This window comes from Dromiciops gliroides, chromosome 4, assembly GCF_019393635.1.
Source record: "Dromiciops gliroides isolate mDroGli1 chromosome 4, mDroGli1.pri, whole genome shotgun sequence".
NCBI lineage: Eukaryota > Metazoa > Chordata > Mammalia > Microbiotheria > Microbiotheriidae > Dromiciops > Dromiciops gliroides.
Genome location: NC_057864.1, coordinates 335,751,308 through 335,776,814, shown reverse-complemented (window position 1 = coordinate 335,776,814; position 25,507 = coordinate 335,751,308). Strand labels below are relative to the sequence as shown.

General features: G+C 39.6%; 1 protein-coding gene across 2 annotated transcripts; it reads right to left on the bottom strand.

The window, feature by feature from the left end:
• Window positions 1-1,694: 1,694 nt before the first annotated feature.
• Window positions 1,695-24,417, bottom strand: PRDM1 (PR/SET domain 1). Of its 2 annotated transcripts, XM_043963698.1 has the most exons (7): window positions 24,376-24,417; window positions 22,421-22,669; window positions 14,613-14,732; window positions 10,829-11,081; window positions 4,148-5,259; window positions 3,006-3,134; window positions 1,695-2,270 (listed from the first exon to the last, which is right to left on the bottom strand). In XM_043963698.1, the coding sequence occupies exons 1-7, from the start codon at window positions 24,415-24,417 to the stop codon at window positions 1,695-1,697; spliced, it is 2,481 nt and encodes an 826-aa protein (XP_043819633.1). The 2 variants fall into 2 exon arrangements, with proteins under 2 accessions (XP_043819633.1, XP_043819634.1); XM_043963699.1 differs by lacking the exons at window positions 14,613-14,732; window positions 22,421-22,669; window positions 24,376-24,417 and adding an exon at window positions 11,319-11,327.
• Between the last annotated feature and the right edge of the window lie 1,090 nt (window positions 24,418-25,507).

The following is a 25,507-nucleotide window of genomic DNA, read 5'->3' as shown; positions in this document are numbered from 1 at the left end:
GTTAAGTTCCTTGAAGACATGTACTTTCTCCATCTTCTATATATTCACTACAGTGCCTTGAACATAAGAGGAATACAATATGTACTTAATTGATCCTATATTCATGGCTCTCTCCCTGCCCTTCCACCCTCACCCCACCCAAGTCCTTCAATATGAGTTTTCAATTTCAAGGATAGAGGGAATATTTTTTTAAAAAAGTAACAACACATTCTAAGTTTTCTGTGCACACTCGGTTTCTTCTCTAAAGTAGCAAAGCATTAGATAAAACAGCATTTCCTGCACTACTGGACACACTCAATGAGGTAATTGTTGTTGAATAACTTTGCAATGCCCTTTTCATCTTCAATTAAATTAACCACAAAATGTACAAATGCAAATACTGAGGAAAATCTGAGTCTTACAGAAAACAAAACAAAATTGATGTGCTGGAACAGGAATGTTCATCACCCACTTCCACCCAGAGACAACAAGAAAATACCCATTTTTGGAGTTTTTTTGGTTGTTTGTTTGCTTTAGTTTTTCAAAATGCGGCCTGAGCCTTTGTACCCCAAAAGTCCTTTCTGGGAAAGCACTGTTTTTATGCAATTCTGATATCTAGAAATTAAAACATAAATATCATACACACTAAATACCCCAAACTACAACCGAAAAACTAACACACAAAAACTACTTGTGCTTTTAAACATGGCATTTTTATCATCTTCATATTTTCGGCTACTACACTAGGATGGCAAAATTATATGGCAGTTTGTGATGGATCTTTAGTGACTTTGGGGTTTTGTATTGCTTTTAGAAAAAAAATTTAAAAAATAAAAAACAAAACAAACTCAACCAAACAACCACCATCCCTGCTCATTGGTATAAAAGTCAGGTTGGCACAGCCTTCCTATCATGTTCACCTTTCTGGGTAGAGCTGTAGGGAGGGGAAAAAAATGTCTGGACTACCTACAGAGAGGCAGGTACAGGATTCCTTTCCGTATTGCCACTATCCAAATTATTATTGGGTAATTCTGCACATCTACCCCTAAGTTACACAATGTTGTTCAAAGTAAATGATCTCAAGTATGATTCAACATATCCACCTTTGGCAATACAAAACCTCATTTTCAAACCTTTAGTATATAGACATATTGACTGAAGTAATGTATCTGTTTTTTCAATTTTAACTTCATCTTAATTTAGACAGATGTGCAGAAATTATCTACAAAGAATGGCCACAAGACAAAAAAATAAACATTTATACTCAAATTACAATGATTTTTCCAGTCATTGTAAACATTTTCTAATTATTGCTTTTAGAATGATAAGTTGCATAATAAATTATAAAGTACTATCATTGAAAAATAATTATAGATAGCAGATTGTCTTAGTAATGGAAAAGCTAGGCAAACATACTTACAAACATATTCAAAACACACAAATATATATATATATGTATGTATATATAATACGTATACATATAATAGTCTTTTTTTTAAACCCTGAGATTATAATAACTTCAGAGTTCCTTCTTTGAACTGGAAGAAAGTGTAAGGGAACTCATCTGTGATGTCAGGAAAGCTCTGCGGAGTTGGGATCAACGTATAAACAATTTGCCACAGGCATCCTGAGTCGCCAAGTCATAAATTAAAATTATTTCTACATATATGTATATATACACATATATAAATCACTTCTTTCATTTCCTGAAAGTCTTAAGGATCCATTGGTTCAACTGTTTCTTGTTTGACCTTTACAGGTAACAGAGGTAGTGGGTGACTGTGAGGCAACTTCATAAGGGATGGGTCTGATGACTCGTAAAAGTTACACCCTGAGGAGATGAGTCCATTTCCCATGTTTCTTTGCAAAGACATTTTCAGGTTGGCTCCTTCCATCTCTCTTCTAAGCAAAGTCAGGATCTCCTTCTCCACCACAGAGGTCATATCAGTGGAATCCTCTGTGTCTTCCAGTCGGTCGGCATTGTCACTGATGTCAAACTTTTCTATTTCTTCATTGATTCGGGTCAGGTCCTCCATGGACAGGCCAGAAGTTGGATCTAGGGGGCAATACCCATTTAGGTGAACCTTGAGACTACAGAGGTGGATGTAGCTCTTGTGGCACTGAGTACACTTGTGTGGCCTCTCCCGGGTGTGTAGGCGCTTGTGGAGTTTCAGGTGCACAAACTGGGTGAACTTGGCTGGGCACAATTTACACTGGTATGGTTTCTCTCCAGAGTGGAGTCGCAGGTGGGTCTTGAGATTGCTGGTGCTGCTGAATCGCTTGTGACAAACCTACATTTGGGGACAGCCGGGAGAGGAGACAGAAATGTTTTTAATCAGAATGTTTTAATCAGAAGATTAAAAACAACAAATGGGGGGGGGGAGAGCAGCTACGTGGCGCAGTGGATAAAGCACCGACCCTGGAGTCAGGAGTACCTAAGTTCAGATCTGACCTCAGATGCTTGACACTTTTTTTTTTTTCCTTCAGGGCAATGAGGGTTAAGTGACTTGCCCAGGGTCACAAAGCTAATAAGTGTCAAGTGTCTGAGGCTGGATCTGAATGCAGGTCCTCCTGAATCCAGGGCTGGTGCTTTATTCACTGTGCCACCTAGCTGCCCCCAGATGCTTGACACTTACTAGCTGTGTGACCCTGGGCAAGTCACTTAACCCTCATTGCCTCACTTAAAAAAAAAAAAGCTACAAATGGGAGGGGTTAAGCTCAAAGACAACCTGCAACAACTTGGGAGGTGAGATGCAACTTAAGGGCCATTAAGCAAACAGGGCTGTGTGGGCACAACCACAGGAGGTGGTGGCTCATTTCCCGTGTCCCTCTTCCACCCACTGGACACTATATCTGCCTGTTTGCTTTCAGATTATAGGACATGGCTGTGGCACATAGCAGCAATCAGTGTTTAAGAGGAACTATGTATTTTGGCTTTAAGCGACAGACTCTACCTGGCATGTGAGGAACTGGTTGGACAGATTTCCAACCGGTTTGAAAATGTTCCCCAGGAGGAGTTTACCCACCTGACATTCATGAGGCTTTTCTCCAGTGTGGACCAGGTAGTGTTTCTGCAGGTGGGCGAGCTGAGTGAAACCCTTATTGCAAGTCTGACATTTGAACGGTCGCTCTCCGCTGTGCACTCTGAGATGGACCTAAGAACAAAGAGCAAACCATCACTTCAGTTTCAAACCAACATTAGGATAGTGCTACTTCTTTGTAATACGGTTATTTTAGAAATTGTTCCGTTGATTCCACTCACTTTATTTGGCACCAATTTATACAGGCTTTCCCAGTGAGCTCTGAAAGTGCTTATTTCTTATAGTCAAATAATCTTCCTTTACATCCATATACCATATACTTTGTTTAGACATTCCCCAATGTGTGTGTACCCCCTCTTTAGTTTCTAGTTTGGGTGACTATGAAAAGAACTACTAACAAATATTTCTGTACAATATGGGTCCTTTATACCTTTCTTTGAAGTCTTTGGAGTACAGAGAACTAGAGGTGGTATGGCAGAGTCAAAGGGTAGGCACAGTTTAGTGACTTTCAAGACCAGGATGTCTTTGAGCCTTTTGGTTGGAGACATTTAAGATACAAATTTCTAGAGAAAACATATGAAGTAGATTCTTTTCCCTATTCTGAAAAGCTAAGTTACGCTTGTTGAATCTTAATAACAACAGCAACAGTAATTCCTATTTATATGATGCTACATAATTCATGAAGTACCATCTTCACAACAACAACATGCGGTAGGTGGTAGTACAAGTATTATCCCCATTGTGAAAATTTTAAAACTGAGGCCTATAAGGGTGGAGTGGACTTGACCCACGGTTACCCAGCTGTATGTGGCAGGACCATGACTAAAATTCTGGTCATAGAACTCTTTTCACACACTTGCAAAAACATGAGCTTTTATAAAAAGATAGGGAGGGACAGCTAGGTGGTGCAGTGTAGAGCACCCGGCCCTGGAGTCAGGAGGACCTGAGTTCAAATCCGGCCCCAGACATTTGACACTTACTGCTGTGTGACCCTGGGCAAGTCACTTAACCCCAATTGCCTCACCAAAAAAAAAAAAAAGATAGGGAAATACAAAAATATACATGAGCATGCATGTATGTATACATGTGTGCCCACATATGTCAATCATTTGACTTTTAGTACCTACCTTCAGGTTTGAGAGTTGCCCAAAAGTCTTGGAACAAACGTTACACTCATACTTAATCTTCCCATTCTGTTTCTTCAGTGGATATGGAAGTGTTTTGTAACCAGTCATATTTCTCTTACTTTTAATGAGATTCATGGCTTCTTCACTGCTGTTGGTTGCCAACATCGCTGAGGTAGCTTTAGGTTGTATCATGTGTTCAGATGTGGCAGCTGTTCCAGCAGTTGGGGACCCACTTGTTGGGCTACATGGCTTGTCCTTCATGCTGGTGGCTGCGCTGGTGATAGAAAAGGCACTGTGGGGTGCAGGTACGAGAACATCTCTGGGGTGCTCTGGTTGTAGCGCTCTCCGGGATCCTTCAGAGGGTAATGAATTTGGAAGAGTAGCTGAGTTGAACATGGTATGAGGCAAGCTGCCCCCTCCACTGAGTATGTTACCATAGACTGGATATAACCTTGGGAAGAGATTGAAGTTGTTGATACCATTTATATTGTTCATAGTACTCAGGCTATTACAGCCCACACCATATGGAGGTAAAAGTAACTTGGGATAATGAGCATTATAAGAGGGGAAGAAAGCTGGAGAAAGATGACTAGGTGGTATGTAGCTAGGGTAAGACCCCAATCCTTCTGTGCCATAGTGTGTATTCAAGTAAGGGTAAGATTCTCGATGTTCTTGAGAAATGGGAGCCAAAGGCGAAACCGTGTCCCCCAGGCTACCATGAGGGCTGGAGCTTTTCAAGCTTTGGTCTGGGCTGCTTATTGCTGAGGGGCTAGGAGTGGTGGATGATGGGATGGGGGAGTGAGTAATGTAAGTTGGTCTCTCCATCCTGTAAGTCAGAGAAGCTTTCAACAAGTCTTCTGCATTGGGAACCCGGATTGGGTAGATAACCCGAGGGCATATAGGCCTTTCTGGGCTGCAGTTTTTCCTCAAGTCGTCCATGTCTCTTTCTGGAGTGATGGGCGAAATGTTAGCATGGAAGAAGCTTTTTCCTTTTGAATGGCTGGAATCATTTTTCAGGATTTCTTTCACACTATGCTCTCTCTTTGGGACACTTTTGGGGCAAAGTTCATTTTTCTCAGTGCTTTGTTGCTTTGGACTGATGTGTGTTTGAGCTGAAATAAAGAAGAATACGGTTACTTAAAGAGAAGGTGAGAAAATGGCACACCATTGCTTACAAGGAGAGAACTTCCCTGTTTTGGGACCTTTTTTGTGGCTCACAGCTTGTGTGAGAAAATGGAGTCAAAGGACAAAGGGATGACCCATAAACTGAGGATGAATGATCTAGAGCCTCATTCAGGGTCTGGCTATCCCCTCTGCAGATGGCTCCAGGCAAACCATTAAAAACCTGCTTTATCTCACTTCTTTCCCCTTCCAAATGGGGAAAGAGAGAATACTTACCTATCATAAGAGGGTTCTTGTTTGGATTATTTTGTTTCCATTGGTAAAGAAGGTAGAATGTGAAAAGTGCTATTCAAGCAAAAGATCAAACTTGCCAGAACAGATAGCTTCTATTAAAGTGGGGTGGGAAAATACCATGAGGTGTCAGAAGCTAATAAAATCGTCATACTGATGGTTCACAGTTCACCTAAAGGAAATCAGCATGCACAATGAGCTAGATTGGTCAGATTAAGACTGTTTTGAGTCGAATCAGTTATTAATTTTCACATTGATTGGGGTTTTTTATATGAATTTGATTAAACTCAGTTATAAATGCCTATGTGTAGGTGAATTAGTAAACTAAAGGGAAAAAACAGTCAATACCCCCCTCAAACCACTCGTTCACAATAGAAAAATTTAGCCATATTTTGCCCAGTAAAACTTGGCTCCCAAAAATGTTGTCCCCTGGAATCATAAGGCGTGACAGATTAACCTTTGCCAAACCACAACATGTGCTCCACCAGCCAGTTCAATTACTGACAGTCCCAAAGAAAACATAAGCAGCTCGGATGAAAGCCTTTTTTTTTCCTAAGAGAAGGTATTCTATACCAGTAAACATGGCATTACTCAGTAAATACACTATTTAAGAACATGAACAACAAGGAAGAACAATTACAAAATACCCAACTCTTGCATAGGACAACCTAGACAAAGTAGAGGTCAAGGCAAAGAAAACTCAATTTATGGGACTCAGTCTAACCCAACTTGTATCAGACCCAAAATACTAAAAATCTGAATTTGGAAACCTTTCGATTGAGCTACAGGTAGTTGATGACCACTGGCAACACTAGACTACCATCTACACAGCAGCTACCACGTGGAAAGATATAACCGGGAACCAAGACAACAGAATGACCTTTGGGAGTAATATACTTCAGTCTAATTTTTCAGAGTTTAAAAGTAGACTTTGATGACAACTGGTTGGGTACCACCATTTTCCAAACAATCTTTAAAAGGAGAAGCTTTCAAAAGTGTAACTAAAGAAACATTTGGGAAAATACTTTTAAAAAAGCATCTGCTTCATTTTTCTGAGGAAAAAACAGGCAACGTCATACTTGACAATCTAGTAGGTCCAGAAATTAATGATAGATAGAATGCTAGAGACTTTACTTTCTAAATCAGTACACTCCAGGCCACCAGGCTTAAGAAAAATTCTCTTCCATCTTAAGAATCTCAGAGAATGTTATCTCAACCAGCTATTATCAGTTGCTCCTTACTGAGCAGGCAGCCCAGAATAAACAGGGAGAGGGACACTTATCAGGAAAGGTGCTGATCAGTGGGGATTGATAGAAAGTCTGCGGAGGGACAAGGGTTTCTGAAGCCACTAGACCAAAATAAATATCACCTTATCAGACCAATATCGGTCTTTCAGTGGAGCCTGGGAGGCAGGAAGTTCAAATTGTCACTTTTGTTTTTTAAAGCTAAAATGGTAGAGGAAGAAAGAGACAGCAAACCTGGAAAACTGATAGGGGAGCCTCCTCACAGCTAAGGAAAGGAATTTAACTAAGACGAAATGGAATGCTTGGTGGGAAGAATCCTTAGAGAAGGCTACACCTCACTTCCCCTCCTCATTCACCACGGCTCCCTACAATGAACAAAATGAAGGTACAGGTATAACAGTCAGCCATCTTCACTTGAGAGAGCAAATTTAATCACCATGCATCTCTCCAGTGAATCTTCTTTCAAGAAGCCCTTCTTGATAACTTCAGTATGGGAAAAACTACATCAAGATGTCAGATGAAATCTGTCCACAGTACTTCCCCAGCTTTCATGGCACTCCTTCTTCTCTTATATGCTTAATTGTGACCCTACTGTGTACACATCATTACTAAATTAATAAGCTAAAACAATGCCAGTTTCATGATCATTAAAGCAGGTGGAAGAATTATGTATTTTTTCCAACCCTTGAAAGAAAATCAGATCCCAATACTGAGTAAATTTCAAGCAATGGAAATATTTTCTCTTATGAAGTATCATTTTCTGCTATTTCTACTCCATGGAGCACACAACAGATGCCTAATTAGATTTTTCCTTCTTAGCAAAAAAGAAGGACCCCACCCAAATCCTGATAGTTCAAAAAGTTGATATGTAAGACTGGAATACTTTTTTACTTCCCTGGTTTCCAAACCCCAAAGTTACTCATATTTATCACCATCAGAACTTTAGAAATCCATGCTTTGGAAAAGCTGCTTCAAGCAAATACAAGAGCCTAAATAGAATGTTCTAAGGGAGAATTTTTTAAAAGTACATTTTCTGTATTTATACATAGTAAATTATCCTTTGGCACCTGCTGAGTAATCAGTAGTTCTGTTTTTTCTAATTCTTCCACTCAGTAACAACTTAACATTAAAAAAGAAAAGAATTAAGAAAAAAAAAAGATGTTTTGTTCTTAAATCTTAAATGGCTGTAGGCGGACAGAGTCATTTCAAGAGTAAAATGCTCCTGAAGGCCTTCAATGGGTTAATTATGCCGATTCACATTTTCAGTCTATAATAAGAGCCTCTAAGGTTAAAGGCAAGAGAACCTAGAAGTTCTACAGAAGGTAAAATAAAGCATGTTTTCAACTGAAACTGAGAAAGCAAACTAACATTTATAAGTCTATAATTTGGTCATCTATTTTCTAGATGGGTCTATGCCTCCTCTTTGTGTGTGTGTGTGCCAAATAACTTTTTCCCCCTTGGGGAAATTGGGGAGAGGAGGAGGGACATAAATTAATCTATATTCTGATTCACATTTAAAACCATGTTTTCTCTTCTAAAAGGAAAAGAAAAAAGCATCCAATCACTTAAGATTTAAACATTTTTGTTGTTATCCTATAAAATCTCTTTTTTCTACCCTATCTCTATTAATTAAACCATCATTACCATTCACTAATATCATGTGAGCCCCCAATGGGAGCCTGGCACAGACTTACATTGTGCTTTAAGTGTGGAAACTGCACACAGCTCACTACTCAGAGGCATAATCTACTTATTAGGCCTGATGAAATAGTGGAAATTTTCCTGATCAACATTCTCAATCACCAACCACCACACCTAAGACAACTGATTTCACAACAGGCAATAAGAACCCTTTGCTGAGGGTGACTAGTTGTTATAACCCCAAAACTGCTAAACAAAAGCTGCCCTGAAACTTAATGGAAAGTAATACTTGAAAATGTTATTTTATTATTTTATAGGAGGACTTAGAAAAAAAAAGAATCTACTTAAATAAAAGGTCCTATCTGAGAGGCAATAATGGCCTTTTAAACAAAATAAGGGATTCTGATACGAGAATCTGAAAATGCTATGGATATCTTGACAATCTTAGGACCCAAGAGGAAATAATTTTACTTTAGGGGAAGACTCTTCCACTTGGCAAAGTAGAAAAGAAAAGCAGATAAAAGAACCAATGACTTAAGAAGAGAGGCCTAGTGGGTTATTTTTGTTGTTGTTGTTTTTGGTGAGGCAATTGGGGTTAAGTGACTTGCCCAGGGTCACACAGCTAGTAAGTGTCAAGTGTCTGAGGCCAGATTTGAACTCAGGTCCTCCTGAATCCAGGGCTAGTGCTCTATTCACTGTGCCACCTAGCTGCCCCTGGGTTATTTTTTAAAAGTTATTAGATGCTCTGACATAAACAATGATTACAAGTTCCAGGAATACCACTGCTATTTCCATCCAAATCATTTGAAATGGGCTCACTCTTGCCCACTGAAATAAGAGGATGCTGAGTTGTATGGGGGGAAATGCTTACAAAGTTCAAGGAGTTATATACAACACTGGCAAGGAGTAAGAGATTAATTCTGGAGAATTGCTGGAAGGACAAGCAGAATGAAATAACTCCTCAGGGCTTCAATGTTGAGAACTGAATTATTCTGATCAATCTATTCTAGCCTACCTGGGTGGGGGGCTGGGGGGGGGGTCACAGAAGACCAATCTAAAGGAATAGGATGATACTTGGAAGTAACATGGTTTTAAGCTCTTGTATTCCAAAGATCAGCCTACTTTTATGGTTCTCAAGAATCGACACACTCACACCCTGGTCAGAAACTTCATTTCTGAAGCAACAGAGAGTTAAGTAATTCATCTCTAATGAGGATCAGCTTCTAGAATTAGCTAAGTTTTTGCATGAGTCCCTGGACCAAGAATGCGATTTCATAGAACACATAAGAGACGGAAGGTATCTTAGAAGTGATCTAGACTAGCCCCCTATATTAACTGAGGAAACTGAGGCCCTGCAAGGTGAAATTAGACAGACCCAAGGTCACACAGCTAAGCCAGGATTTTATCTAGATCCACCTTCTGACTTGAAAACCACATCATGTTTAAGTTTTGTTGACATTTCTCATTAAAAGAAAATTAACAGTTGAGTCCAAATGACTCAAGGATATGATATATCTTTGAATTAACTGGCTCTGTCTGGTATAGGGAGCAAAATGACAAATATTTTGCTATTTTAAAACGGCAGGTTTCTGTGGGGTTTTAATAACAGAACAAAAGGTTAGAATGTTCTGACTTATTGGAAGTTTACCTAAAAATGGCCCAAATCACTTATATGAACAAGACCTTTTGTAGCCAGTAGTGGGAGGAGGGGGTTACCAGGTCTGGGCCAGATAATTTTACCTAAATAAAAAAGTGAAAGCCTGACTGAGGAACTGAGAATTTGTTAGATAAAGTGATAATGCAGCTACTGTCAAACAGATCATTAGATTTTACCATAAGGAAGGAAGTTAGATATGAAATCTTCAGAACATCCACTTAGAATAGTCTTTCAAAAGACTGCTAATGGCTTATTGTTTTTTCTAGAAAAAGTCCTGGATGCCATAGAGTATTTATTCTTATGCTATCTCTTGGCTGAGGGTGGTTTAGTAGTTGGCAGTCAACTTGGTATAATGAGACCCATTTCTACCCAGCCAAAATAGGCAACAGTAACTGATTTGTTCAATGGTTTCAGGCCTGTTGTACTAGCCATACTTTTTTTTTTCAAGTGCTGCCAATTCTAAGCTACTTTTCTCCCTACAGCTTTATAAATTCAGTTCTCAAAAAGCAGCGCTTACATTTTTTTTAAGTGCCCCTTGGATGGGCAAATGGCACTTGAAAAGTGGAAAGGAGAAAGAAGGAAGCAATTCCTTTTTCTAGTCCAAACCACCTACCCTGGCAAAACAGTTGATACAGCCATATAATTAACCACCATATTATCAGATTGTATGGACAGAATAGACATTACTAGCATTCTTTTTTTTTTTTTAAATTATAATCCACTTACTGAGGTTCATCTTCATCAGCTCTCCGGAGGAAGGATAGTGGAGTCTTTCTGCAAAGTCCCGACAATACCACACAAGAAGTTCCTGGTTGGCAGGGATTGGCTTAATAGTGTAGAAATAGATGTTCATTCCATTCTGACACGCAGCCAAATTCTGCTCCTGAACGGAGTGAGCAGGGTTCACATAACGCATCCAGTTGCTTTTTTCCTCATTAAAGCCATCGATGAAGTGGTGAAGCTCCCCATTAGAATAGATCTGGAGGAAAACAGAAGACAGCACCATTGAAAAATAAAATTCCTGAACGGACAGAGGCTTATTTTACTCTCCCTTCCTCCAGCACAACACAAGAATGGAGAGGAGGTAAAGAGATTGATGTGAGCTTCCCCTTCCCCGACTCTCTTGTTACCGAGTTAAAATCAGAGCATTCTAGATTTAACAGAAATAGAGGAGTTACCAGTGAGAGGTGGCATTTCTCTCTCTCTTTCTCATTACCTTTTCCATTTTCGGTTAATTTGTAATGCTGAGGAAAAAAACAAGACGGAAACACAGAGTTTCATGGAAGGAAGGGGCTGCCTCCACTCTGAAGAGATGACCTCAGAGTGCTTTTAAAAGCATTAGAATGGCCAGTGGGTAATACTACTAACTCCAGTTCTGATTGTGTGCTGACTTTGAGTCACGGAGGTATAAGAGCAGGCTGTGTCAAACCCAAGCCTCAGCTTTTTCTATGGGCCTCTCTCTTTACTTGCAGTTTCCAACCACCCCCGCCCAGAGGCTTAAACTATGCAAACATCCTCCACCCCCCCAGAAGTCCTAAAGTAACACTTGCTCATATGAATACTTGGAACCTTGCCTTTTTTTGTGGAAACACTGGGTGGGGCAAAGGTGAACTTCACCTGCCATAACAAAATGAAGACCTGGACAGAGGCCAATATTTGACAGTCTGCTACTGAGAAGTCACTTTTCCTCTCAGTGGACGTGTTGGGACTCGTACTTCTTTGAGACAAAAAGAAAAAAGGGGGGGGGTGGGAGGGAGAAAGAAAGGAAGCCCTATTACTTTGATAAGGGGTAGTATAAATCACCATACACTTCTCCCCATCAGCTGAAGAAGAAAAAAAAAATGCGGTTTGTTGAAGGAAAAGTAGGATGAAAAAATGAAAAGCCTTTCCCAGAGTCAGTCAGGGTGGTTAATCCGTGTATTGTGATTCGCCAAAGAGTAGAGGGTTAGGAGTAAGAAAGGAAGTTCCAAGCAGCCCGCTTGCCTAGGTCAGCCAGGCAAATCTTCTCCCTAAATCTCTCATCTTTCCACAGAAACATTCCTATCAGAGATGCCCCTTCCCTCTCCCAATTCTCTCTAGCAGCCAATACCTGATGATCTGTAGCATGTGGTCTCCAGGAAGCCTCATCCTGTTCATAGTCCAAGAGTATCCATGGGACAAGCAGCAGACTATTGCTTGATTCTTACTCATACACCCTGACTCTAGCTATAAAGCCTTTCTTTATGTCTCTCCAACGCTATCAAAAATAAAAAGGGAACTCTGTCCCTTTAACACGGGCAGTAAACACCAGAATCACTTTCTTTTAAGAGTAACTTCCTGTAAATTGTGAAGGGGGAAATACATGTGGCTTCATCAAAGAAGCTTGTGAGAGATTTTGCGGTGTGTTTTGTTATGAGAAAATGGAACAGGGCTGGGTGAATTCTGCTATCAAGAGGAGTCTTCAAGTTTGTTTACTCTGATGTGCAAACTTCCAGGAACATGGGGTTCCATTGCTCTGCACTCTTTGCTTCGGACGGAAGTTGCTTTCTAAAGCTCAGGGCGATGCACCTTCCAGTCAGCTTTCCCCAATTTACTGTACCCTCATTTAAAAAGGGAGATGACGATGCCATGAAGTCACAGGCTCACACCCACAAAAATAGAAAATAAAAGCAAACGCGAAAATGAATGCCTTTCCCTATCTCGTCTTTCCATATATTATCATGAAGATTAAAAATGTGCTGACTCACAGTACGGTTACAAGAAATAATGTCACTCTGTGGTTTACTCAACTCGAACATCCCTTCTCCTCTCTGACTATGTAATTTGCATGGAACTTTTTTTCTTCATACAGCAGATGTTCCTATCCCTGCCAGCCAAAGCAGGACGGTTTTTATAACATGTGGGAAATGATCTCCAACAATTTCCTTTTCATGTGCAAGACCGATTGAAATCCTTAGTTAGAAAGAACATTTTTGGGGGACGATGGAAGCTTATTGACTAAGGGAATTTTCAGAGAGATGCAAGAAGGTACTGCTGTTGCCTTTTTCAAGGTAGCTTTGCACACAATAAGGCTCATACATCGCATGGTCTTAATTGAAGACTTAGTCACTCTCCAGGAAATTATACACCTCCATGGCTTGCTTTTAACTGAAGAGGGACTTACTGGCAATAAACTCAAATGAACCCACCCACTTTTTTCTAGGAAAAGCCTGTAGCAAATATATACATACACACACACAAGTGTATGTATGTTTAAATAAACTTTGAGTAATTATTTAGATAATTTTGGATTTAAAAATATAAACACATTGCTTATATTTTGGGAAGACAATTGAAATACCATCTTTTGTTCACAGTGGAAATAGAATTTTAAAAACTGGAAGAAAAACTTAAATGTTAGTGAGAAAAAGAAAAACAAAGGAAAAATAAAAATTTTTACGTGGAGAAAACCTAACCTACTTCTCAAGAACAATGTGAGAGAAGATTTTCTAATTCAGAGGTTCCTTGACACTACATTGTGGTTTATATTAAAGATAGGATGAAAATGAAATGAATTTTCAAAAAACCCTCAAAAACCAGAGCCTGATAAATATCCTGGAGATCAGTAATTAATAACATTACTTATTGGTCACAGTGACTTTTTCCTTATTATGTAAAATGCCTAAGAAAAGATTTCCCTCCTAATCATTACAGCATTCTTTCAAGAAAAAGTTATGATGGGTCGTTCTAAGGGTAAAAAGCTGAAATCACAAAACAAACTGGTTGATTGAGGAAAGGAACTCAATAATTCTGCCACCCCCCCCTTTCAGGGTCCTTAGTATACCCAAACTGCCTTAAAATACCTTTTATCTAAATATTCTAGGTCAGATTTCAAAGTCTTCAGGGACTTGATGGAAATATTCTAAATAATGCATCTGGACATGAGAATGTATGCATTCCAATGAACTTTATGAACTGAAACCCAGATTCTAAATTACAGCATATTCATTTTAAAGAACCACTCCCTCCTTTTTTGGGGGGAGGCCCCAAATTCCTAGTCTTGTTACCTAATGAACACATTTTGTTTTCAAGATTATATAATTCATTGATTTCAGTTTATACAATTTATTAAAGTTTTAGTAAGAATTTAAGAATATTTGAAATTGAAAGACTTAATGACTCATTACTCCCTCCTTGCAGAGAAATGCAAATGAATTTACTCTGGAAGCAAGTAGCAAAACTGTTTCATTCTTTCAGGAAGCTCTTATGAGTTGCAAAAATTCAAGTCAAGTATAGTCCATGTTATCTCCTTTTCCTCCACCTACAGGCCTTCCCCCCCCCCCCAGGACTGAGACACTTACTCAGCTACTTTAACATCTACTCAGAATTCTTATTCTGTGTACCCATGGGAGAATAAAGTTTCATTTGTAGGTGACCAAGTGCACATAAGCACCCAGGCAGAAAGACAGACACACACAAAAGAAGGCAGCCAGCCTTTTTTAGTTTTTCTCTTTTTGACTTAAATTAACATGGAATTTTAATTTTTCCTTACCCGCCAAAAATACTGTCTGTTGGCATTCTTGGGAACTGTATCATTGGTATAGATTTCACCTATCAAGGGTCCAAAACGTGTTCCTTTTGGTATGTATTCTTTGCTTATTACTCCAATAACCTAAGAGAAAGAACATAAGAAAATCCATGACCTATACTTCACAATGACAATCCTATTTCAACCGAATTGGTTTTTCATAAAAGGATAGCACAATGAGGTTAAAAAAAAAATCCCAAACAAATCCTAATAGGGCAGAAATGAACAAGTAGATAATAAGACCAAACTCTATTTGAATAAAGTTGTATTTCCAAAAACTTAAAAGTGATGAAACTTTATTTTCAAATTATTTTCATTTGTTGAATTAGGAGTCTTTGTTCAGTTTGGGGGTGGGAGGAGTTAAGAGTTAAACAGAAAAGATAACTGGTTCTTTCTTAGAATAAGAACTAAATAATTTGAGAATAGATGTTCTCAATCCTTTTTGTTACGGACCTCTTTTGACTATCTGATGAGGCCTATGGACACCACAGAATATCGTTTTTAAATGTACGAAATAGGGGGCGGCTAGGTGGCGCCGTAGATAAAGCACCAGCCCTGGATTCAGGAGTTCCTGAGTTCAAATACGGCCTCAGACACTTGACACTTACTAGCTGTGTGACCCTGGGCAAGTCACTTAACCCCCATGGCCTGCAAAAAAACCCAAACAACCCCTCCAAAAAAACAAATAAATGTACGAAATTTAAATCTATAGTATGATAAAGGAAATCAATTATATTAAAATCCAGTTATAAATGCACACACACACAAACATATTTAGAAGCCGCAGGTTAAGACTCCCTGTTCTATACAGTCAAGATGACACAGAAATAGATTAGACCATTCCAACCTGCTGACATTCCCTTCAGACTCCTTACCCACTAACATTGTGTCATTTTTGAGGAACGAAATATTTAGGCTTGGCAAACAAAATCACGCTTTTCAAAGGGTTAAAACCATAAATTCACAATATTATACTCTACTAATGCCTGATAAAGTACATCATAGCTTCCTGCTCCTTGATGGAGAAACAGCTTTCAAATAATTGTTTTTCTTTAAATGTGCTGCAGAGCAGCCAAACCCCTTCTCTCTATAGAAAAGTGGCAGGAGTCCTCATTAGCAATCATCCTATGTATCTGGCAAGGAGACAACATTTTATGTGCCTTCTGCTCCGCCCCCCCCCCATCCTGAGATAAGGAAATGACTGAAAATCTACTATAGCCCATATTTTTAAAAGGGTAAAGAAACACATTATGCCAGTTCCTCCTTGATGGTAAATTTCTTTTGAGTAGGGTAGAATCACCAACCACAAATCAGGAAGCAATTCATCACTATTCAAAAGAACTCATCTGTGAGTAGTCACTTACAACATTCTGCTGAGTTACCGGTATTTTTCATCTCTCTCCCCTCCCCCACTCCCAACTTTGATTTTCTTCTCTTTTTGGGGGGGGGGGCAGGAAAATTGACTAAATTCTTAACTAGAATTGATTGACAGAGAGGGAAAAAATGTAACAATTCTTTTTAGTCTTCTTTTTTTACATTGCTTCTTGGTGACTTAAATAAAGCTTTCTGTTTGGGCCTGTGAACTAGATATTTCCCTTCATGTGCTAGTCAAATGACACTGAACAATAGAACAAAATTATATGATTCATCTAAAGAACTTACAGGTAGTTCATGAAGAATGGTAAATTTCTGGCTATAGTTACAATTATTCCATGCAATTCCTAGCAATACATTAAGCACTCCCTTCACATGAAAAGGAACCTGAAACTTCTATGGAATCAAACAGCTAAGCCACAGAGTAGACCCACAAACTTTTTTGGCAGATGCTGCATTTTGGTGCCTGCTCACGTCCATTTCATATCAGCAAGTAATCAGGAGCACAATAGTCAATATAAAAGTCAGTGAAGCATTTAAAGGCATCTGGCATGGGGGGGGGTGCAGAAGAGAAAAGTCAGGGGCAGAAAATTTCCTATACTCAACACAAGCTGAAACAAAGCGGTGGGCCAGTTTTATTTTGGGTGCTTTTCTGAATTTCTGGCAGAGCTGAAAAAGGCAGATGTTCATTTCATCCTCCTCTGCCCTCATTTACATCTATCTGACCTTTCAATAAAGGCTCATTATTATTAGTAATCACTGCAACCTAACCGATGGGAAGATATTAGTAAAGTCTTGGGCCCCCCTAGGCCTCAGTTTCCTCACCTGTGGAGTGGGGAAGTTCGACTAGAGATATCTCACTATTTCAGGGCTCTGACATCCTATGATTCTGTCTGTGTACACCTAGTGAAATTCTCACCAGTCTAGAGCATCCTAGAAACAGTCAATTTGAAGCATCCATGTTGGCTCTTAGGATGTAGCATATCTTCTGACACTTCTATTTGACTGATTATAACACAGTATTAAAAAGCCCAAACAGGAACAGCAAATAATGCCATTTGCTGGTCAGCCAATAATTAACAGCTGATTTTTCAACATGTCCATGTTAAAGTAGTAATTTGAAGAGAGGCACTCAACTGGTTCACCAACTTTTGTGTCTGCTGGAGACTATAATTTTAAACAGTCTTGAGAGACAGTGCATGATTACCAACAAGCAACATTACATCGAGGTCAGTGCTTTTCCACCTAGTGGCCATTCAGTCTACCAGAATGAGACGTTTGCTTTTCAGCATTAAAACTCATCTTCTAGCAGTTAAATTCACACTGTATCATGAAAATATCAGATACAGTTTTCTAGTGGGCAAATACATGGTCACAGGATAGAACCTTGATCTGTAAGCATTATTGCCTTTCTTTAATTGGGAAGGTGTCAATCAACAAAATTTACTTAATAACACATTATGTACTAAGTAGGGGACATAGAGAGGTATAAAACCCAATACCTCCTCTCTAGGAGTTGACAATATAGTTGAGAGAGAGAGTAGGCATATCAAAAGCTATTTGCCTCTAAGGCCTATGAAGCTTACCTAAAGATCTCAAAACTACAAGGGAAAATAATTTTTATTATAAGGACCTTAGATTAGATCCATTGTCTTTTTGAAATTTACGTGTGTAATGTGGTATAAGTGCATCTCTATTCCATACAATGGAGTTAAAGAGACCAGAAGGGACAATTTAAATTATGATATAGAATAGAATATTAAGTGGCATATTTAGAACATCACTCCTATCTTCACTAAAGCCTGTTTAAGATACAGTGATGGGGGGGGGGCTTGTTTACATATTAATACAGACCTACTTACATAATAACTTAAGGCTAATTAATTTTATTATCAGCCAGAAAGTTTAAATTTTTCCTCAAACAGGCAGGAAATAACTATCACATTTAGAATTAATATTAAGATGTATTGTCAGATGGATTCCTTCATCCAGCATGAAAGCTACAGCTTTAAAATGAAAGTATGGTGAGGATATTTCCCCGATACTAGCAGATCAATCACTCAACAGATATTTATTAAGCACCTACTTTGTGTCAATCTAAAAACTGGGGACACAGACAAAAGTGAAACAATCACGACAGTTTCTGTAGAGTTATAAGCACAGAGCTATCACCTATAAGATAACAGCACTTCGATGTTTATAAAGCCTGTTATTCATTTTGACCCTTATGAAATAAACATCGGATATTTAAATAGAAAGCCTGGTGATACAATTCTCCTCTGCAACTATAATGATTCGAGATTTACAACTGGTCTGAAAATGGGCATTCCTTAACATTCTTTTCGCTGTCCCAGAACTGGCAGTTGGCACAGGACTTTGTCTCTCGGGTGAATTCCCATGTGCTAAAAAGGCCACTTAGGCTAGTGCTCACCTAACCCAGGAAGGAAACATGATTGGAACTGACCAGGGTCCTAATGAATTACTGCTGGGACAAGGCTGCTGCATGCCTTCTATAAACATATCAGTGAGAAGACAAAAAGCTTCAACACTTTCATGCTTCATCTATCCCTACAGAAGCCCGTCCACAGGATGCTTTATGAGCAGTACCGACCTCCCTACCATTTTGGAAGATCTGTCTCTGTCAGTGGACTGGGTCACAGAGCACATCCTGACACCCATGGCTTCTAGACAAAAAACAGGACTCCTCAGCCTCTTATTTTATAAAAAATAAAGGCAATTTTAAAACTTTGGAGAGGTTGAGCTAGAGGGGGGTGTTTAATGCATATCCATTAGCAATAGAGAGAGAAAGGGAGTTCCCAAAAAGGAACTTTCTCCCTTAAGGGACTATGTAGATTTTTTTTTTAAAGAAAAAAAACCATTTATTTAGAATTTTATGGCTTCTAAAGTGCTTTACACTCATTATCCCACAACACACAAAACCCCACAACAATAGTATTTAAGCAGAGCAGTATTATGCAGGTATATTCATGATGTGGTCAAACTCACCCTAAATCATTAAGATCACAAATTACTAGTTCCCCCTCACCCCCTCCTCCCCATAAAACTGATTCAGTCTATTAAAATTCTGTTTTGGACCTAAGACTGCACTGTGATGATTGGGACTCTATAGATGGATCAAGACCTAAAGTCTGTAATTCATTTGATTTTTTTAAAGGGGTGGAGTGAAAGGAAATGTTTTCAGATGGTTTCCTCCTTAATTATCTTTGTATTAAAGGAAACACAGTAGCAGCCTCCCTGTATCGTCTCCAAAATAAAAGACCATCCCCAAGAACATAGGATTGCATGTTGTGGTGAGATACTTTTTTCAGATGGCTTAAGTTAATAATGGACTTCAGCTAAAATAGGCATATAGCAGACTGATTTTTATCACAGTATTGCTTTAGGACTTTCCAGAATGGGAGCTTCCCCACTTGAGAGAGGAGCACATTCAGAATCTAGGTTTTTAAAAAGACCTAAAATGTCAAAAGTGGCATTTTCATATTTTAAAAAAATGCTCACAAAATGTTGTTTAAAGGGGACAATGGCCAAGTTTCCACAAAAGCGAGAAGACGAATAAAGACTTTAAGCACACGGAGATTAATATATTTTTAAGTGTTTTTTTTAAACTTAACTGTGGAAATAAGAAACAAGAATAGACTCTTTAAAATGCATAATTAGCCTAAATAAAATCTAGAAGCACCAAGGGGCAAGAGCAGAAATGGTTTTTTAAAATGAAAAAGGAGCTGACATTATGTGAATTCATAATAAAGTCATGGAAAAAGAAAAAAAATTCTAGTATGTCAGCAGAATAAAGAATAACATGTAATTTGACATCTACTATTTAAACAAAAACACTTAAAGGACTTTATAAATCAGATTAAAACTATATGCAAAAAAGTTTTTTTTAATTCCTATGGGATAGATGAATAAGTATAAACTGATTCCGGACAGCCTGCACATTGTTAATCACGAATGTTTATTCTTAAAACCTGGTGAATCCCGTCTCCCTTGAAGATTATTGTTCTTTTAACAAAGAATATCATTCTAGGACAAATTCCAGAGTTAGCTTCTAACTAAGTGTGCATATGAAATTTGTATCCTGATTGATTCAGTCAGGACCCCCAAGGCCGATTGTTTCTGTTAAGTATGATTTAGAAGAGGAAAAGGTAAACAACATATGCCTAGGTGGGCTCACTTCTCATGTAACCACCTTTGCAGGGAATTAAAACCTCTCCTAAATCAGTCAAAGTAATAGGTTCTGGGTTGTTTAGGAGAGCCAGCTAAGCTACACCTTATAGTCAAGTAAATAAATAAGATCACACTGAGACCCAAAGTGGCAATCATGATAAAATGCAAAGAATACTGGCCAGTGTTAGGAGACCTGAGTTTTAGTCCTGGTTTGGCCAATGATTAGCTGTGTGTAGCCCTGGTCAAACCACTTAACTCTAAACCTCAGCTTCATGATTTGTAAAATGAAGGTGTTGAAGTGGATGGTCTCCAAGCTATCTTCCAGTTCTACAAGGCTATGGTTCTAAGAATGAAGCAGAATGGTATAAATTCGGCCAGTGGAACATAGGGCACCAATATACTGCATATTGAAAAGGAGAGGGACAAGTAGCTCTCTTGAATACCAGAGTATGGATCAAGATCAAAGTTGTTTGTAAGCTGCCTTTTGAATAAAATGGGGAACTCGGGAGAAAAAAAGAAGGGAGTAGGTTCTAGATCTTCACCCCCCCCCAATCTCCTCACCCAGTAAAGGGATCCATTTCAGTCAAATTGTATATTAGGGGTGGGGGCCAGGGGAATGCACCTCTTAAAACCACAACAAAACTAACATTAAAAAAATCATAAAACACGTCAAGTTAGCCTTTGAGTTATAGAATTATGACAAATAACTCAAGCTGCTCTACTTAGAAAACTGTTTCTATTTAATGGGATGGTGTATCCAGGGCATCTCCAGCAATTTAGTATGGCAGGGTTTATTGTACAAAGGGCAGCATGTCACTAGAGGAACTTAACAAAATGTTAGCAGAACCTCCCCCCCCCTGGCCCCCCCCCCCGTTCAATTCTCCAACACTTCTGCCTCTAGTTTTAGTAAGTCAGACATAGAAGATAGTGCTGGACTTGGAATGCTCAAGATCTGAGTTTGAATCCTATCGTAGATTATTTACTAGCTGTGTAACTCGGGACGAGTCATTTAGCTTTTATTTCCTCATCTGTAAAATGAGGGGGGTAGGCTCGGAGCTCTAAGGTCCTGTTTCTAACTCTGAATCTAGGAACTTTGGAATATAATAAGAATACCTTTTCTTTTAGACAACTTTGTCTCCCAGCTCACAAAGAAAACTCAACTATGAAGCGCACAGCCAGGAAGGAGGCAAAGCTTTCCCCAAAAGGTTGTCAGGTCCTTTAAATGCTACTCTTAGGGGTAAGAGAAAGTGATTTAGCATGGCTGTGATCAATATTCCCAGGAACAAACTCTGTATTCATAAAGCAAAGAAATCCTTTCTCACTACTCTCTTAAGACAGCGAAGTAATTTACACACATGGGGAAGAATAAGCAGAAGGAGGTGAGCAGAAAGGTCAATTTAGCAGCACAGGTAAAACAGAGGCAGCCCTGACTAGGTTACAGAAATAGAGAGGTTTTCCTTCAGATCACACCTGGCTTGGATAGCCACACAAATGGGTGAACAACAATCAAACCTCCCTTTTAAGGGTCTTGGGGCAGCCCCACTTCAGAGGCTGGGGGGGGGGTCACAGGCGTTTGCAAGTCTAACAGGGAGCAAAGGAACTTCAGCAGATAAACAGTGGTTAACTCTTAAGTCATCCTGACAAAGGCCACTTTTCCCACTTTATATACCATCCCTCCAGTTCATAAACACGTCAATGTTTCGGGAATAATTTTAGAAACACAGCTAATAAAGCCAGCTCATTAAAAAGAATAAAGCACTTTAATAACTGTAGGGAGACAAAAGAAAAGAAAAGATTAAGAATGTTTTCCAAGGAAACTTGACTTTTCTTTCCCTCCCCAGAGCTATTATACATCCAAGGCAATTTAATCCAGTGGCTAGAGGCAATGGATACATTGGCTGCAGACAGCAGTTTAAAACCTGGCTCGGGGGTCTAACAACCCCCCCCCCATGCTGTGCATTTACCTATTCTAGGCACAGTACAGTTTGCCAGAAGATTTTAACTGCTAGCTAATTGATATGATGGGGGATGGGGGGGGGGCCAGAAAGAAATTGGTTCAAGAAAAAAAAAAAAGAGAATGCAATGAAATGGATATATTCTTTACAGGTACTTACAAAGGAGTCTCCCAGACTTATGGGGCCTCAATAGAAGTGTATGGGAGATTTGGCTGTCAGGTGCCAATCTTCTTCAGCAAAAAACCAGAGGCTTACCTCTTTGCAGTTCGTTGCATATCTGAAAACCAGATTCCTTGGCAAAGATGCCTCCGCCTGAATGGCAGTTCCTCCATCGGCACCAGAGTCCCAGGGGTGGTCATTCACAATGTATGTGCACTTCTCTTCAAAATCTGCCTCTGTCCACAGAGTCATGTCGGCATCTTCCATGTCCATTTTCATGGTTCCCTCTGCCCCCTCTACCAAGATCGGAAAATGTACGGGGTCGGAGCTACACTGGGTGGCAGCCTGGAAAAGAAGGAAAAAGCCTTTAATCCCCATTGTCCTTGCAGTTTCTGTGGTTTCCTCTGAGACACTGTGACTAATACAGTAGTCTGTGGCACTTGAAAAGCCTATGCAGAAGAGCTGGTACAGTTGAGTAATAGCCAAAAGAGCAGTATAAACGAGATTGCCCGGACTGAATGGAGCAAGGATTTTCAAATGCTAGGCTTAGTTAAAAAAAAAAAAAAAGGGAGGCAGCCTCGCTACGGGGGAAAAAAAATCAAAACAAATCAGCCCAGAAATCCATTTCTGGCTTTACCTCTCAAAAGCACAGAACCCACTTTCTGGGTTCCCAATCTTGGATCCAAGAAAACTCGGGGTCATGGCCACCAGACCACTCAGTGCCTGTGGAAAAGCTGCCTCAGAGAAAAAAAAAGTGTCATAAACAAGGAGAGGAAGAGGAAGGAGCTGCTGTCTGCGTCTGAATGAAGCTAAAAATGGAAAGCGCGTGTTGCAGGAGCGGAACCCAGCCTGCCTTTTCCAAATGGGGAAGACTGAACTTTCCCACCAGCTTCCAAAGCACAAACAACTTTCAAAACAACCTGCCCCCCCCCCATCCTCCCCCTTCTACCTCACTCTCTTTCATCCTCTAGTAAGGAAGACTGCAAAAGGCTGCATCTTGGCCAGCATCCTGGTCACAAATCATTGGAGTGCACTCATTTGGACCAAAGCGGGAGAAGGGAAAATGGGGTTTCTGTGATTTGTTGGCATCTCACGCAATCATGAAAAGGCACAACAAAAATGCAAAATTGTCCAATAGTAAGCTATCCCTGGAGAGAATTCCTTTCAGCCACTTCAGCTACAAATAGTACTTTCTGTTGAAAATATTGACTACTCATTCCATTCGCAGAAGTCCCAAGTGTTTCAACTTACTGTAATGAAAGTTATAGTAAATATAGTAAGCCCTTCCTCAACTAGTGATGTGCTACTTTCCTCAAGCCTGCCTTAACCTCTAGGTTAGTAATAACACTTGCCTTCCAAATAAGAGGCCAGTGGCTTCTCTATCCCCCCCCTCCCAAAAAATTACCCTCTCCCACGCTAGGCTACAAACTAGGTGACAGAGGCAAAAGATGTGTCTTAAAAACTTTACTTAGTTAAAATCATACCCAGTAATTCTAATCAAGGATTTCTGTAGAAGAAAGGAGAATACTCACTTGATTTTCAAAATAAGATAATGTCCCATGGAAGGTGTTAAAAGTAGACTTTATCTTCTTCCACTGATTTTTTTTTTGGGGGGGGGGAGGGAGAACTGATGCATCCAATAAAAGAACCCGGGACATATGTCTCAACCGTGTTCAAAATTTAAACAGACCTGCTTCTCTATGGGTGGCTCCAGCATGTACAGTCATGATGCTAAATAAATATTAACTAATAATAAAGGTTTTAAAATTAAGCCACCACCGAATATTTGCTCTTCTTTGATCTTATGGGGGAGGGGGTGAAGAAAAGAACTGCTACTGAAACTTCAATGAATTGACAATTGAATCCAGAATTGAAAGGGTTAATGATTCATAAGGAGGAGAGAAAAGGTCTTCTAATAAACATGTTTGAAGTCGTGAGTGCACTAAGGCAAAAAGCAGTACTTGTTTGCAACTGCTACTACGTTGGTTAAGCAGGGGAGAAATAAGTTTCAGCACCTTAAGAGAAAAGAAATAGAATAAAAATATTCTTACCAAGGTCGTATCCACAAGTTTTTCCCAACAAAAATCCAACATCTAAGGTAAGTCACACTCATTTCTACACAGTAAACATTTCTTCGTCCTTCCAATTGCCGGCTTAGAGAAAGACTGACTCACACCTCCAGGGTTAACTCCTTTTTCTACGGTCTCTCCGGCACCCCCGCCTGCCTGCCCGCCTGCCTGCCTCTCTCTCTCTCTCTCTCTCTCCTCTTTCTCTCTGTCTCTCTTTCTGTGTCAGACAGGTGCTGCTTTTGCCTCGCCGAAACACTGGAGGGCTGAGTGTTACAGCACGTTCAGTCTGCTTAACCAAACAGACTGAGCATTTACTCAATCAGGGGGGTGGAGCTATCTATACCTGTTAATTCAGTGAAGAGGCCAATCAAACTGAGGCAGCCCCAAAAGAGGGATTTCCCCCTCCCCCTCCAAATAGTTCAGGCTTTATAGGTTTTCCTCTTATTACATGTGAAGTTCACCATTCACTTGGAACTTTCTTACTTCCCCTTGAAACACACTTAACCTCAAAGTGAAAGAGTTGACATTATCTGCTTTTTGCTACAAATTCATTAACTATTCCCTTCTTCCCGCAGAGGCTTAAAAGTACCACAAACACTTCTCTTATTTAAAAACAACAATAAAAAACAAAAAACAAAAAACAAAACTTCGTTAAAACTTCTATTGTTCTGATACGAAAAGTCCAGGTTAGGGAATAAGAACTTTATATTGGGCACACCGAGTTGGGGGTGGTAGGGGTGGGCGGGAGTCCGGGGCAGGGGTGGGGGATGGGTGTCTAATATTTTAGTATATAATGTCCTAGAATTCGGAGACGCAGGTTTCGAGTAATTTCTTGTGAGGCATCTTAAGACTTGTATTTATCTGTATAGGCTTCCAAAGAAGTAGGTAATTAAATGAATTTCCCCTTTAAAAATCTTTTGTGAATAATGAAATGGGAACAAACCAGAGTTCTTTCATATAGAAGTCTCTTGGCTCCCCCCCCCCCCCCCGCCCCTTTCTCTTTTCAGGTCCAAACCGCCAGATTCACGCTCAATATTCAAATAGAATATAAAGCATTCCTAATTTCACCATTAAAGAGGATAATAGATATTACAAATGGCAGAAGTATTGGGAT